Raw genomic sequence first — 13229 nt, 5'->3', positions numbered from 1 at the left:
CCACGCGGTTGTTATACTGGTTACAAAAAATATTACCAATGTTGATCCGTTATATTCATTGTAAGCTTGAATTTGTATTCTCTGAAATTGTTTTCTGTCATTATTTAATAATGATTGTTGTTGTTCTTCGTTTTCTTGTTGTTGTGCATTATAGGTATAATGGGTGACATAAGTGGAGCCAGCCTTCACGTTCAGGGGGTGCAAATATTTTTGTTCCTCTCCCTCCAAAAAAAAAAAAAAATTATACTATACTTTATTATATTCATAATATTACATCACAATAATAATTATATATAATGCCAATCACAATATCATACAATGTTTGAACTCCACACTAAATTGTCTGTGCGTTTAGGGGTTGCCACAGCATACCCTTCACACCCCCTGGCTCCGCCTATGATGGGTGATGGTGGAGAAAATGTCTGCCACTAATTTCAAGCTCTGTCCAAATGTCTCATATTATAGAGATTTGTTTAAGCCTGTGTTAAAACATGTCAATATTATATTCTCCAAGTGTAAAATATCCCTAACAGACCAAAGACAAATTTACCAAATCAATTCCACATATTTTTTAAGTTGTTATCTATCTGTTTACTAACGGTGTTTTTGTCAATTAAGGTTTTTAAATTTAAACTCTGATCTATTACTGACAGGCCTATGGTTTGTCTTGCAAGATTTTATTTTACGTCGTGTTCTCCATTTCCTGTAATAATTCTAAATACTGGTAAAATACGATTGAGAACGTTATTTTTGGTAACACGATTGATATTTTTATTTTATTTTCAACGTTGCCAAATTTTATCGAACAATAATTTGAGCATGATAATCGACTATGGCCTTCGGGCCTACTCCTGGACATAGCGCCATACGAAAACAAAAATCGACTATGTCTATCGAACGATTAAGAACGTTATAACTTTTTGACTAAACGACTAATACAGTTGATTTTTAATATTTATCGGACGTTTATCGAATTAACTGTATGTTATTTGTAACTTTTATACCAGATATACAAGAAAATGACGTTAATAGGCGTTTTAGCCGTCGCACAAACGTCAACGAAGTATTCGTTAAAAATAACAGGAACAGGGTAACAAAAGGAAAAATTAATTAATATTCATAATGAATATATGTGGTATGTAGCAAATAAAAGTTCTAATAATTTATTAAAATATCTAGAGTATGTTGGATTATGCTATCCCGTTTTAACTAATTCATAGGTAACTCATTTGTCATAAACTCATAACATATTTATTACATTTTTTATACATATTTTTATAATCTACATGTTTTACTTTTTTTTACATATATAATACATAGTCTTATAATTCTAAATTTTTTTCATTTTTAAACATATTTATATTACATATGATTTACTTCAAGAATATTTGTTAAATGATATTGCAACGTTGCACGTAAATTCGTTCTCGATCGTATCCTTTTTTGGGTTTTTTTGTGGTCAGCGGTAAGTTCTTTGTTATTTTTAAGTATTCTCATTTGTTCGGTCAAAAAGGTATAATGTTCTCAGTCGTTTGATAGCCCTAAATACTGTTGGAAGGCATTCATTGTATTTGAAGTATAAATTACTGCTGTCATTAAATGCTAACGGCGTTTGTAAGTCCAAGTCCATTCCGTTAATGGTTTAAGGGTTTTGATTTCATTTATTTTTGACGTTATTGAAACCCAATCTCCGTCAAGATAAAATGCAAATGGTAATAGCTAGATGATTGCAATCTATCCCTGTACTATATTTCTGCCAGAGTCCTTGTTTTTGGTGCGATGAAATATGATTGATTGATTATTAAATGTCCAATGTAGTTCATTATAATATTTATAACGAACATCTTTGTATAGAATTTTAACCTATACCGCTTTGCATTTTATTAAATATATTACTTCACTGTCTTCACTAGCATTAATATGACTGTGAAACTAGGACCTTTGCCCATTTCATAGGCAAATTCTGATATGCTGTAATTTGCTTAACTCAATTTATGTAACAATATTTTTCTTTCTAGTTCACAATGTTCACATTGTTTGTTAAGTAAATATGCATTTAAAGTTGTTATAGATGATTTAAAACAATTTTTGAAGTAAACAAATTTAAGCCATTAAGTCTGTGATTTGTGGAGAAATGTTTTTCGTTTTGAAGTAGCTAAGTAGCTGCTTAAGATATTTAACTGTGAATGTTCTGTCGGCAATCGGTATAAATGCCAACTGGTATATGACAAGCATATTGTGTCTCTCTTATAGTTGTGAGGGCAAAAACTATGTGTTCAGATTCAACTAAATAGAGTAAATAGGTATGTTTATTTTTAAATTTTTAACTGATGCAGGTTTGTCATATAAAATTGTGAATACAAAGGTATTACAATCATAATAAACAATTAAATCCCATATTACTTCATTTTTATATATGTCTACACCGTATTGATTTCTTAATGTACAAAGAATGTATAAATTGTAATTGTGGTATAATTAAACATTATGGTATTGTTATTTATTTGTATAGGATTTATCAAATGGAAAATTTTAGTAGTTCTGGGACAGTATATTAATTAGAATTTAATTTACCGATATACTCCAACTCATAGATGTTAGACCCAGTAACCAGTAGTGTATCTGACGTTTAATAATAAATATATTTTATTTCTTGTAAAACAAATTCAATTATATTAGTAATTTTTAAAGGATATACAGCAGTACAACACCCAGACAAATTAATTTTATTTATGTTCAAAGGAAGGGGTATTAATGAATACAAATTGAATATTTTATATTTTATTAAATTAAATTGTATAGAGGGTGTAATGATTACGAGTGCCAGAACAACTCACCTGATGAAAAAGTTGCCAATTTAATTTAATTATTGACAGTATCTTATTAAATAAGTTATATTTTATTTGTTTAATTTTAATAAATTAGAAAGTATCATTATTGGGTGGCTCCTTCCATCATAATAATGCTCCCGTCAATTATACTCTAAGCGTATATTCTTATTGTATAATGATACAGATTGTATATTACTAGTAAAAATAAAAATAAATTAAATTTTTAATAAATTAAGGAGTTATCAAGAATAGAAAGGAAGACTATATTTGTTATTAAAGGAGTTTGTGTTAGAAATTAATTTGGAATCAAATTTATTATTAATTTATTTATATTGAAATGTAGCAAAATCAACAAAAAATGCACAAACAAATATTTAATTTCTGACAATCATATATTTTAATTTTCAACAGTTAACAATTATAGTAATTTAATCTACTACTATAGATATTATGTTAATAAAAAAATGATATTTTTCTCAAATCTATGATTCAATCCTGTTTTTGACCACGGCGGTCTGGGATATAATAAATATTTACACCAGTAAATCACCAATATTTGTGTCTATCCATTGACAAATTTATTAATGCTATTAGAATTTTGAAAATTGATTTTTGAATTCATTCAATTCATCTATATTTTAATAAATAAGAAAGAGTGAAATTAATTAGTAACTTATATCCTATATGGTATAACTAGTTATTGTTGTATTAAAAATTACTTTGATCCAAGTTGGATAATTGTAGATTTTCAATTTTTTCACCAGTTTTTGGATTTTCCGATATTGTTTCTACACATTTTTTATTTCCATCTTTCATAATAATTACTGTTTCAGTAATTCCATCTTGTAATTGATTAGTGCGGGTTTCTTTTTCAATTATTCTGCCATTGCAATTTTTAGATACATAAGATGATCTCGAGGAGGACCAACCAGCCTAAAAATTAAACATTCAATTATTATATCCATATTCTGTAAAGGAAAATTAAGGTAAACAATTATACGAATACAATATGCGAATGTTATATATTTTCTAGTATTGTTTTGCTGTTATAAAGTATCTGCTCTCACTTATCTCATTTAGTCAACATACATGGAAAATGTATTTTTTTCACTGTAGATAAAACTTACTAATATACTATTAAGTATATTTATTCTATGATTTAAAGTTTAGATTAGCAGAGTAGCAGGCAATCATATTGGGAGGTATTCTACTCAATTTATACAAACGTAAAATACATATAATAGTTATAACTAATTAAATATTATCTAACATAATTTAAAAAAAATATAATGTTAGTAAACATAAGAACAAATTTAAAAATAATAATTTCTTCTGAATAATCTTTTTTTTCTTACAAAATTTAAATTTTGAATTAGTGTAATAATTGTGTTAATAGTTAAAGCAAAAATATGTTAGTTAATATAAAATAAATTATAAAAGTGGAACCAATTAACCATAACACAGATTTTAAACTTGAGTGAATTAAATGTCACAAACCTTTACAAAATGCTGTGGTCCTGAATCCTTCATTGTGATATTTATTAAAGGTCCATTCAATGGTTTTGAAGTTGGACTAATATAATGTTCAATTTTGTAAACAACCAAACATTTTTAAATTAATGATAAAATAATAGTTAATAAATATTAAGGTTTATTTACCTAGGATTAAGAAAAGTACTTTGTGCTATAAAATTTTTTTTTGGTATACCATTTAATTCTTCTTTGTCTGTTGATTGATTGATCGAAACTGAAATATGAAAAAAATATTAGTGTTTATGAATGCAAGATATTTAATATTTAAAAGAATATAACAAAAATTCTTCATTTTTTTTTATATATGTTCATAACATGTTTTGACGTGGTCAATGAAAACATATTTTAGTCTGTCATTAAGTGAGTATTATAATCGACTTATTAAAATTGCATTTAGGTAAAAGGGAGGTCATGAAATTTAATAAGGATAAGGAATATGTGTGAGTTATTTTATATGAGGGAATAAAGGATAGACATTTTTTTTAAATATGAGGCATGATTTGAAGTTAAATTTAGGTTGAGGATGTTGGAGCCAGTGTTTCAAATTTTCCACAATGCTATTATATTTTAGTGTTAGCGTTAATTATAATACTTTTTCACTAATTTACAACCTGTAAAATTTTGACAATTTATACTTTATATTAAGACAATTTTTTGCAGGTTGGACCAAAGCCAAATTTTCAATTTAAGGGGATTGGAAACGGCAATTGTCTTTCTTTGTTTAACACACATACAACTTAGGATTATAGACGTGTTCTACGTCCAACATACAGATTGATATAATGAAGCGAAAAAGGATTCTGTAAACAAATTTGAATTTGTCATAAAGTCATCTTGAGATTGACCTTCCCACATTTTTGATATTATCCCTAGAAATACTAAAAACGGTACATTAAAACAGAATAGTAAAAAAATTGACATATTTTAATTTTTGGAGAATATTAAATTAAAAACTCAAAAATGTGGGAAGGTTGTTTTCAAGAAGACTTGACGACAATTTCAAATCTGTTTTTAAAATTCTTATCGCTTCATTATATTAATTGGCAAGTTTGACATAAAAAATGCGTCTATAATTCTATGTTGTTTGTATGTAAGACAAAGACAGAAAATCGCCGCTTCCAATCCCCTTAATGGAAAAAACTACCGATAATTATTACAATACATCAAATATTGTATATTATTGTACTTATTCAATACATTTTTATAAACATTTTTTTTAATTTTGGATAAATTGTTATTTTTCTTCAATGACAAAATAAGTTTTTTTTCCATTTTACCTATTTGAGATATTAACCAAGATATTATATATACACAGTTAAAATTAATTAAAAAGTATTATTTTCATATAATATGTATTGCAAAATTAAAGTATTACAAATTACAATTGAATTATAAATATATTTGCAGATCTATGAAGTTGTACAAAGTACATTTCATAATATCAACTATATAAGCTATTACAACAATAAAAATAAATGTGCTTAAAGCAGGCACGTATTTGAGGGGGGGGGGTGATAAGGGGGATCACCCCCCCCCCCCCCCCATAAGTCTTTATACAGTCCGTCTTAATTCTTAGTATCATCTACTATTTTCAACATTAAGAAGGTAGTTTTTAAATTTGCTTGTTTTCTATTATAATTGCATCCGCTTATGCACGCTAATCTGCTTGTATGATTTGAATGTTTGCTACATGCTTGCATATTCTGTAGATTAAAAACTTGGTTGCGCTCAAAAATGGGACAAAATCGGCTATGTGGATTAGCATTATTGAATATACACAGAGAAATAGAAATTGACACTCAAGAAATTATACAAAGGTTTGCTAAAATGAAAGGAGACACACCAATCTCTTATTGTAGAAAATGACAGATGTAATAAATTCATTATGACAATAACATATTATTTATATATTATTATCAATTATTAAACGATTATTTATTAACTATTTAAATTACAGTTGTTTAATAAATGTTATTTTATTTAGGCACAGCAAATTATTTTTAATGTAAGAGCACACCGGCTTAAATGTATTATAGAGGATTTGGACTAGGTATTCCTAAAAACATTAATCACCCTCCCCCCCCAAGATGAGGTCCAAGATACGTGCCTGGCTTAATGTTCTAACTTCAGAGATGAGGACATTAACTTAATACATTAAAAGCCGCTTGTTAGGAACACGGATAATTGATACAATCGCATTATTGAAACAAATTATTCCGGACAGACTGGCCGTATACATATACCATTTAAACGCATGAATAAACCAATCGCTTATTAGTTATCAGAAACAATCAATTAATCGACACATTTCACCTTGGTCCCAAGTGTTCTTAATAAGCGGCTTTTACTATACATAGGTTTATCATTGTGTAGAATAGAGATGACAAATCCATGGCACACAAAAAGATTTTGAGAGCACGCAAAAAATTTAAATATTTGTATTACACACACACATATATATTGGCTATATTATATATAATATATAATATTTTTCATGGCATACTTGAAAAAGAAAAAGGGTAACTTTTGGCACATGCGTTCAAATAATTTGCCACTCTTGGTATAGAAGGTAAAGTTACATTCTTACAGAGTCATTTAGAATTTGAATTGCAACAAATTTAATTAACTAATATTAATCTGAATTAATATAAACTAATATTATCATCAGTTTTGAATAAACTCCATAAAATACTTACTTGTAGAAATATCTGGTTTTTTAATATGATTTTGAAAGTTTTCAAATTCTAATTCCATCAGTCTAAAGACATCTTCAAGATTAAACACATTTATATCATTTTCAAACATGTTTTTTCTATTGAAGGGATCTATTTATAGATTTAATTATTTCATTAAACATAATAATATGTAGGTAATTAAATAATACTTAATGAGCAAAATAATTACCATTAAAATCGTTGATTTTTGAATTATGTATTCCGGGTTTAATATTTTCAGCATCTTCAGAAGGTATTTGAAATTCTGAAGGCAGATCTGAACTAAAAAAAAAGATAAGAATATTAGGCAAATAAATAAAAATAGTATTACAGTCTTTTAGGTTTCGAATAAGATTTACTTAGGTTTTACATCGATGTTAAATATTTTATTAATCCAATTGAAAATACTCATGTCGGCAATAACTAGTAAGTATATTATAGTTGGTGTACGAAAATTTAAAGAATCGAAACTGAAATTTTTATTTTTTTAATTGATAAACTTGTACTTCGAGCCTCGAGGATCAGTCCTTATCACGGCTTAAGATAGAATGGTTGCACAACGAGTCATTATTTTTGTGATCACCAATTGTTCTTATCAGAAATCTGTTAAAAGTTACGTTACACCGCTATCTAGTTGCTTACATATACATCATCAAAATTCTATTCTTATTTTATATTGTGGTATTAAAAAAGTACTAATTAGTAATTTACAAATTTTATGGATAATCCGATAATCCATTAAAGTTTTAAGCTCATCAAATTTTGAAATGAAAAATTATTTCATCAATAATAATAAGGTGCGTATAGTGGCTTCACATATGTAATAAAACTTTATATCCCAAAACAAATAAACACTAATTTAAAATTTACTATTTGGTAAATAGCAATGTGTGTAATAGCCTCTATACAATTTACATATTAGTAAAAGATATAATATCTATCAGCAAATTGTAATTGCTATTTACTCCAATGTCCACTGCGGGTTCTGAAGTTTCTGGTTCACACAATTTTGATGGAATTGCTCCCTTTCTTAATTTGTGTTTTTTTAAGCATATCTATAAATTAAAATAATACCTACAGACTACGACATATTTTAACACATAGGTACATAGTGTATTGAATAATATCATATCATTCATAACACAACAAATTCTTATTGTATGTAGCTCAATAAAGAAGTAAACTTACGGTGTACTTATTAAGTCCTTCACCAGACTCCCTTGTGCTAATAATATCACATTCTTTAAAATGTGAGGCGCACACTCTAAAACTTTTTTTTAATTTAATACCTAGAGCATCCTCCCAAAGTTTTTTTATTTTGTCCTCTTTAAGAACGCCAAAAAGAGTTTTGGACGCACAATGTGACTCATGAATTGCACAATAATTAGGCATAATTACCAAAAAGGCAATAAACGTAATTGAATATTCACAAAACCAATTATCAAACACAGACTACAGTGATGAGATTTCGTTTAAAAGATAATACATAAACATAACATTGTCATTTAATTATTATATAGATAGAGTATGAGATCAGTGAATCGTGATTATAATAATTAAGTTACTATAATAGTTAAGTAATTATATTATTAACTCAATTATATTATATTTATTATTGAAAATGCAATAATTTAATATTATGGCGGGAAATGGGAATATTTTAATACTGTAGTACCAATTAACAACCACCCAGAGCGTAGTTCACTTTTTCGTATGTTAGATGAACTCTCGTATACCGCCTTCTAACATTGCGTAGTATAGCCCGATGTGCAACCATTCTATCATAAGCCGTGGTCCTTATGGCTAAAACGTTAATATAGAAACATTGATTATACTATTATAGTCTATTCTATAATCAATGGCGAAACTATAATTTGGGCTTGCTAACATTATGGTAATAATGATGGTATAGCTATATTATAATATTGTACATTATTATTATATATTTTATCTGTTGGTAAATTTTAAATCGTAACTAAAACTAAACAAGAGTTACAATACATTGTAAGTCAGAACGTTGAAATGATGAACCACGCCACGTCCTGTCCTACTAACATGAAATTTAATAGAGCTTTTAGTATGCATGATGCATCACGTGGTTATTTCATTTGAATCTAAGAAAAAAACGTAAAATACATTTTAATTAAACATCAAAAAACATTATTTTAAAGTTAATTCCCTACTAAGTTGTATAATTAAAAATAGAACGTATTTTTGGATTTTGGTGTGTACTTAACAGAAAATAGTTTTATTTAGCCTCCACAAAAAAATCATGTGAAAAATAAATTTTACATTATTTTTCTCTTGCCGATGATTTCTGTTTCGTTTTTTAACGAATTTTATTGTTACTATTTAACAACCAGCCATATGCAATTATTTAGTTGAAAGTTAATATAAATGTTAACAAAAAACTAATACGCCTCATAATTTTTTTGCGTGGAACAAATCTTTATACTCAACATCACAAATCGAGCAACATCAAAATTGCCCGAGTTTTAAGTATTATTAATTGATTCGTGAGAAATTAAAAATAATAAATTATTTTATAAATCTATAACTGTTTTCATACTACTCAGTACTCAGAGATAATAACATCAAAGTTATTTTTTGATACACAATTGTACGTTTTACAAAAATTAATTCTATAAGTTAATTGTGATAGATTGGTATGCATAGTTCTTGTTCAGCCTATCATAAAATCTATCTGGTTTCTGTTAGATATTGATGAAATTATAGTTTCTGATGGGCTAATCAACAAATTGAAAATATTGGGTGGACTTCGTTAGTGTTCAAAAAAGACGCCAAAATTAAAAAATTTTTGGCCTTTCTATAAAAAATAAAAAGTATCTTTTTTAATACAACTTATTCAAAAAAAAATAATTATAATGTAAAAACAGTTAAAAACAGTTTATGCAAATTTTCCATTTTAATCAACAATTTAACCTATAAATAAATTTATGACTGGTACAGAAGTACATTTATGAAATAGAAAAATCTTTAAAACAATATTAATTATTTTAAAATTGTAATTACAATTTTATCCTAATACAGTCAGTATCTATTAGATTTTTTTATAAGTAAGAATTGTTTTTTGTAATACTTAAGTATAAAATATTTTGAACAAATAGAAATTATTGACTTTATTTTTGTGTTGTTGGATAGCAACACTTGTTAGATGCTACACCATTAAAATCATTGTATATGATTTTTTTTTGGTTTACATTTTGAGTGACTTCATCATCATGAGATATACTGTAATTCAATATGATAAAATTTTTTTTAAATGATCGCACAATTTTGTAAGTCTGAAATGATAATAAAATGTATAATCATATTCAGTAAATCTAAAGTAAATAGTTTTATCAGATATTATTTGTCCATATTATGTACCTATCAAATTCTTCTTTCGTGAATTTTATATTGTGAAGTATGATTCTATAACAATTCAAGATAAATCGTTAAATATCATTCTGATCATCAACTTAGGCATTCAATATTTTAAGATGTATTTCCTGAATTGTTATAGTATAACAAAATAAAATCACATTCCATTAGGTTGAATACATTTGATAATGTTGATGTTAACACTGCAATGTTTAATGAAGTTGCCAAACACAATAATATATATATAAATCACATGTTATATATTACAAAGTTTATAGTTAATTCATATGATAAATAAACATACCGTAGTAATTGTAAAGAAATACACATATCAAAGAGAATATGATGCTGTTCACATCAAAAGCAGTTACTAAATTAGTTGATATTTTAGCACCACCAATTATACAACTATTTGTAGCTCTAATGCATCTTGGTGTGGGAAATGGTTAAAGTCTGTAGCAAAATTAAATAATTAAATTGAATCATCTGATACATAAATCAGATCAGATTGACACATTGACATGTTTAAACTGTCTTGATCTGAAATCTCTTCAACTCTAGTTTCAGAGATTTCTTTAGGTTTTTTTTTAAGGTCGTTTAACTGATTTTGAAGGGAAATAATTCTTTTTGTTGCTCTGCAATATCTTTTTTTCATTAAATTCTTCTGAGCTTTTATTTGCTTTAATATCTTTTGCTGATTTGGAGAAAAGAATATCCGGATTGTTTGATTATTTTTCAAGCGTAACTTTCTATTTTTAATAATATAACACAAACGTTTACACCATACACAAATATTACTGAAATTTTAAAATTATAAATAGTTAGTTATTGATGATAAAAAATAAATTATTATTTAAATTTGAAATTAATAACCTATTTATACTATTATCCTTAAGTATTGTGCAGCAGTTTATATGTCTCCACATTCCATAGGATTCAACAAATTGATAACCATATGAAGAATTAACATCATCAATTTGATTTGAGGGTAAAGCACCTTGACATACTAGAGTTTCATCAAATTTTTTAATTATATTTAGTAATTTTTCACATGTATTAACAGTAGTATTCACTTCACTTATAATATGTCCTATCTCAGATATATTGATTTTCTTATTATAAACATAGAGTAATAATTGTAAATCTGAAAATAATTTCAATTTTACAAATATAATGAATTCATATTGAATAAAAAATTACATTTGATACTATTTAAAAAGTTAAGACACTCACCTTCAGTCAAAATCAATTGTTTCTCTATACTTCTAGTAAGGTCATCTTTGTATGGTCCCAATTTATGAAAACTGATCATTTTTTTTTTTTTGGTCACGTAGATATCATCATAAAACCATTGTTTAGGAATATTTATTGTATTTATTTGATTTAAAATATCTTTAAAATATGAAATTTGTTTTACCTATAAAATGAACGAGTTAAATTCTGTGTGATATAATACTAGGTAACAAAGATTTAATAAATAATAATAATATTATTAAGTATAATTATAATGTACCTCTATTCTTTCAGGTGGAGATAATGATAAAACTGTATCATCATCCAATGGTTTTGTGTTTTCCGATGTATCACCATTACCTAAGTAATAGCAATGGTCATTGTTGATGTTTGAAATCAAAACATCATATTCTTTTGGTACTTTTGACTGTGCGACACTTGATTTAAAATTCTATAACAATTTAAATTCTGTATTATTACAGTTTTAAGGGCTTCCTAAGTTAAAAATTACTTGAGATACAGATGAGACAGTGCAAAATGACTTCAAAGCAATAGGAATAGTACCTTTGCGGAGTTTGGGTTTTTTTAAAAAAATCTAAAAAATATTAATATTCAATAAGTAAACATCACAATTTGATTTGATCATCATGGTTGTTAATATTTACTGTGTATTTGGTTAATCCTTGGCCAGATACCCAGGTATCAATTATATCTTCCTTTTTAAAATGGTCACGACATACTCTAAAACTAGCTTTAAAACGCATTCCTAAGGCTTTCTCCCATTCAAGTCTTAAAGAATCATTTTTAGGTATGCCAAACAAACTTATTTTTGTATTTTTCAATTTTTTTGTAATACATGAAGCTACACAGCAACGCATTTTTAAAAGAATTACAATGTTATTACTTATCATGAAATTTTATTCTGTGATTAGTAGTTGATACTGTAGTTAATAACCTTTTAAAAATGTTAATTTTAAATTAAAAATAGGTAACAATATTAAAATAGAAAACGAAATAATTAAATATGCATTAAGCAATTTCTAATTCTTAAATATATCACATGCTGATCGGTCATCACTTGACAATCATCACAGAATAGAATCATTTTCATTACTGAATACTGATGAAGTGATGAGTCGATGAGCCGATGATTGAAGAGTGAAGTGAAGTACTTGCACATAGAAAAGAGATAAAGTACTGCTACTGGCTATTGCAGTCTGCAGACTGCAATCTGTATTAGTGTATTCTATGGACTGCAGTCTGAATAGTCTGAAACTGAATCACTTGTGATTCGTGGTAGAAAAAATTGAAAAGCGTTAAATGTTGATAATAATAATGGTAACTACTGTCATAGAACAGTGCAGCTACAAGTGCTACAACTTCACTGTGAAGGTTTTGCGTCTTAATGTCTTATACAGTAAGTTATAGCCACGGACGTTATAGTTATAGCCGTTATAGGTACCCATCATTAAATTGCTATGGACTAGCGTTAAATTATGATGAAAAATCAACAAAATTTGGAACAAACATATCG

At 26.8% G+C, this 13229-nt stretch overlaps 2 protein-coding genes across 2 annotated transcripts; both read right to left on the bottom strand.

Annotated features, from left to right (window-relative positions):
• Positions 1-3204: 3204 nt before the first annotated feature.
• Positions 3205-7624, bottom strand: LOC107168060 (uncharacterized). Its single transcript, XM_015517335.2, has 7 exons — positions 7438-7624; positions 7269-7360; positions 7061-7189; positions 4491-4578; positions 4329-4404; positions 3551-3764; positions 3205-3462 (listed from the first exon to the last, which is right to left on the bottom strand). The coding sequence occupies exons 1-7, from the start codon at positions 7488-7490 to the stop codon at positions 3422-3424; spliced, it is 693 nt and encodes a 230-aa protein (XP_015372821.1). The 5' UTR covers positions 7491-7624; the 3' UTR covers positions 3205-3421.
• Positions 7625-10084: 2460 nt separating this feature from the next.
• LOC107167914 (uncharacterized) lies at positions 10085-13147 on the bottom strand. The gene is made up of 8 exons (XM_089221154.1): positions 12361-13147; positions 12207-12290; positions 11976-12146; positions 11696-11879; positions 11336-11606; positions 10767-11259; positions 10469-10665; positions 10085-10383 (listed from the first exon to the last, which is right to left on the bottom strand). Exons 1-6 carry the CDS (start codon positions 12604-12606, stop codon positions 10935-10937), a joined length of 1281 nt encoding a protein of 426 aa, XP_089077280.1. The 5' UTR covers positions 12607-13147; the 3' UTR covers positions 10085-10383; positions 10469-10665; positions 10767-10934.
• Between the last annotated feature and the right edge of the window lie 82 nt (positions 13148-13229).

This window comes from Diuraphis noxia, unplaced genomic scaffold (assembly GCF_037042655.1).
Source record: "Diuraphis noxia isolate RWA-SAM2 unplaced genomic scaffold, SU_Dnox_SAM2 contig0002, whole genome shotgun sequence".
Lineage (NCBI taxonomy): Eukaryota > Metazoa > Arthropoda > Insecta > Hemiptera > Aphididae > Diuraphis > Diuraphis noxia.
Note: the sequence above shows the minus strand (reverse complement) of the source record. Positions and strands in the feature narration are given on the sequence as shown.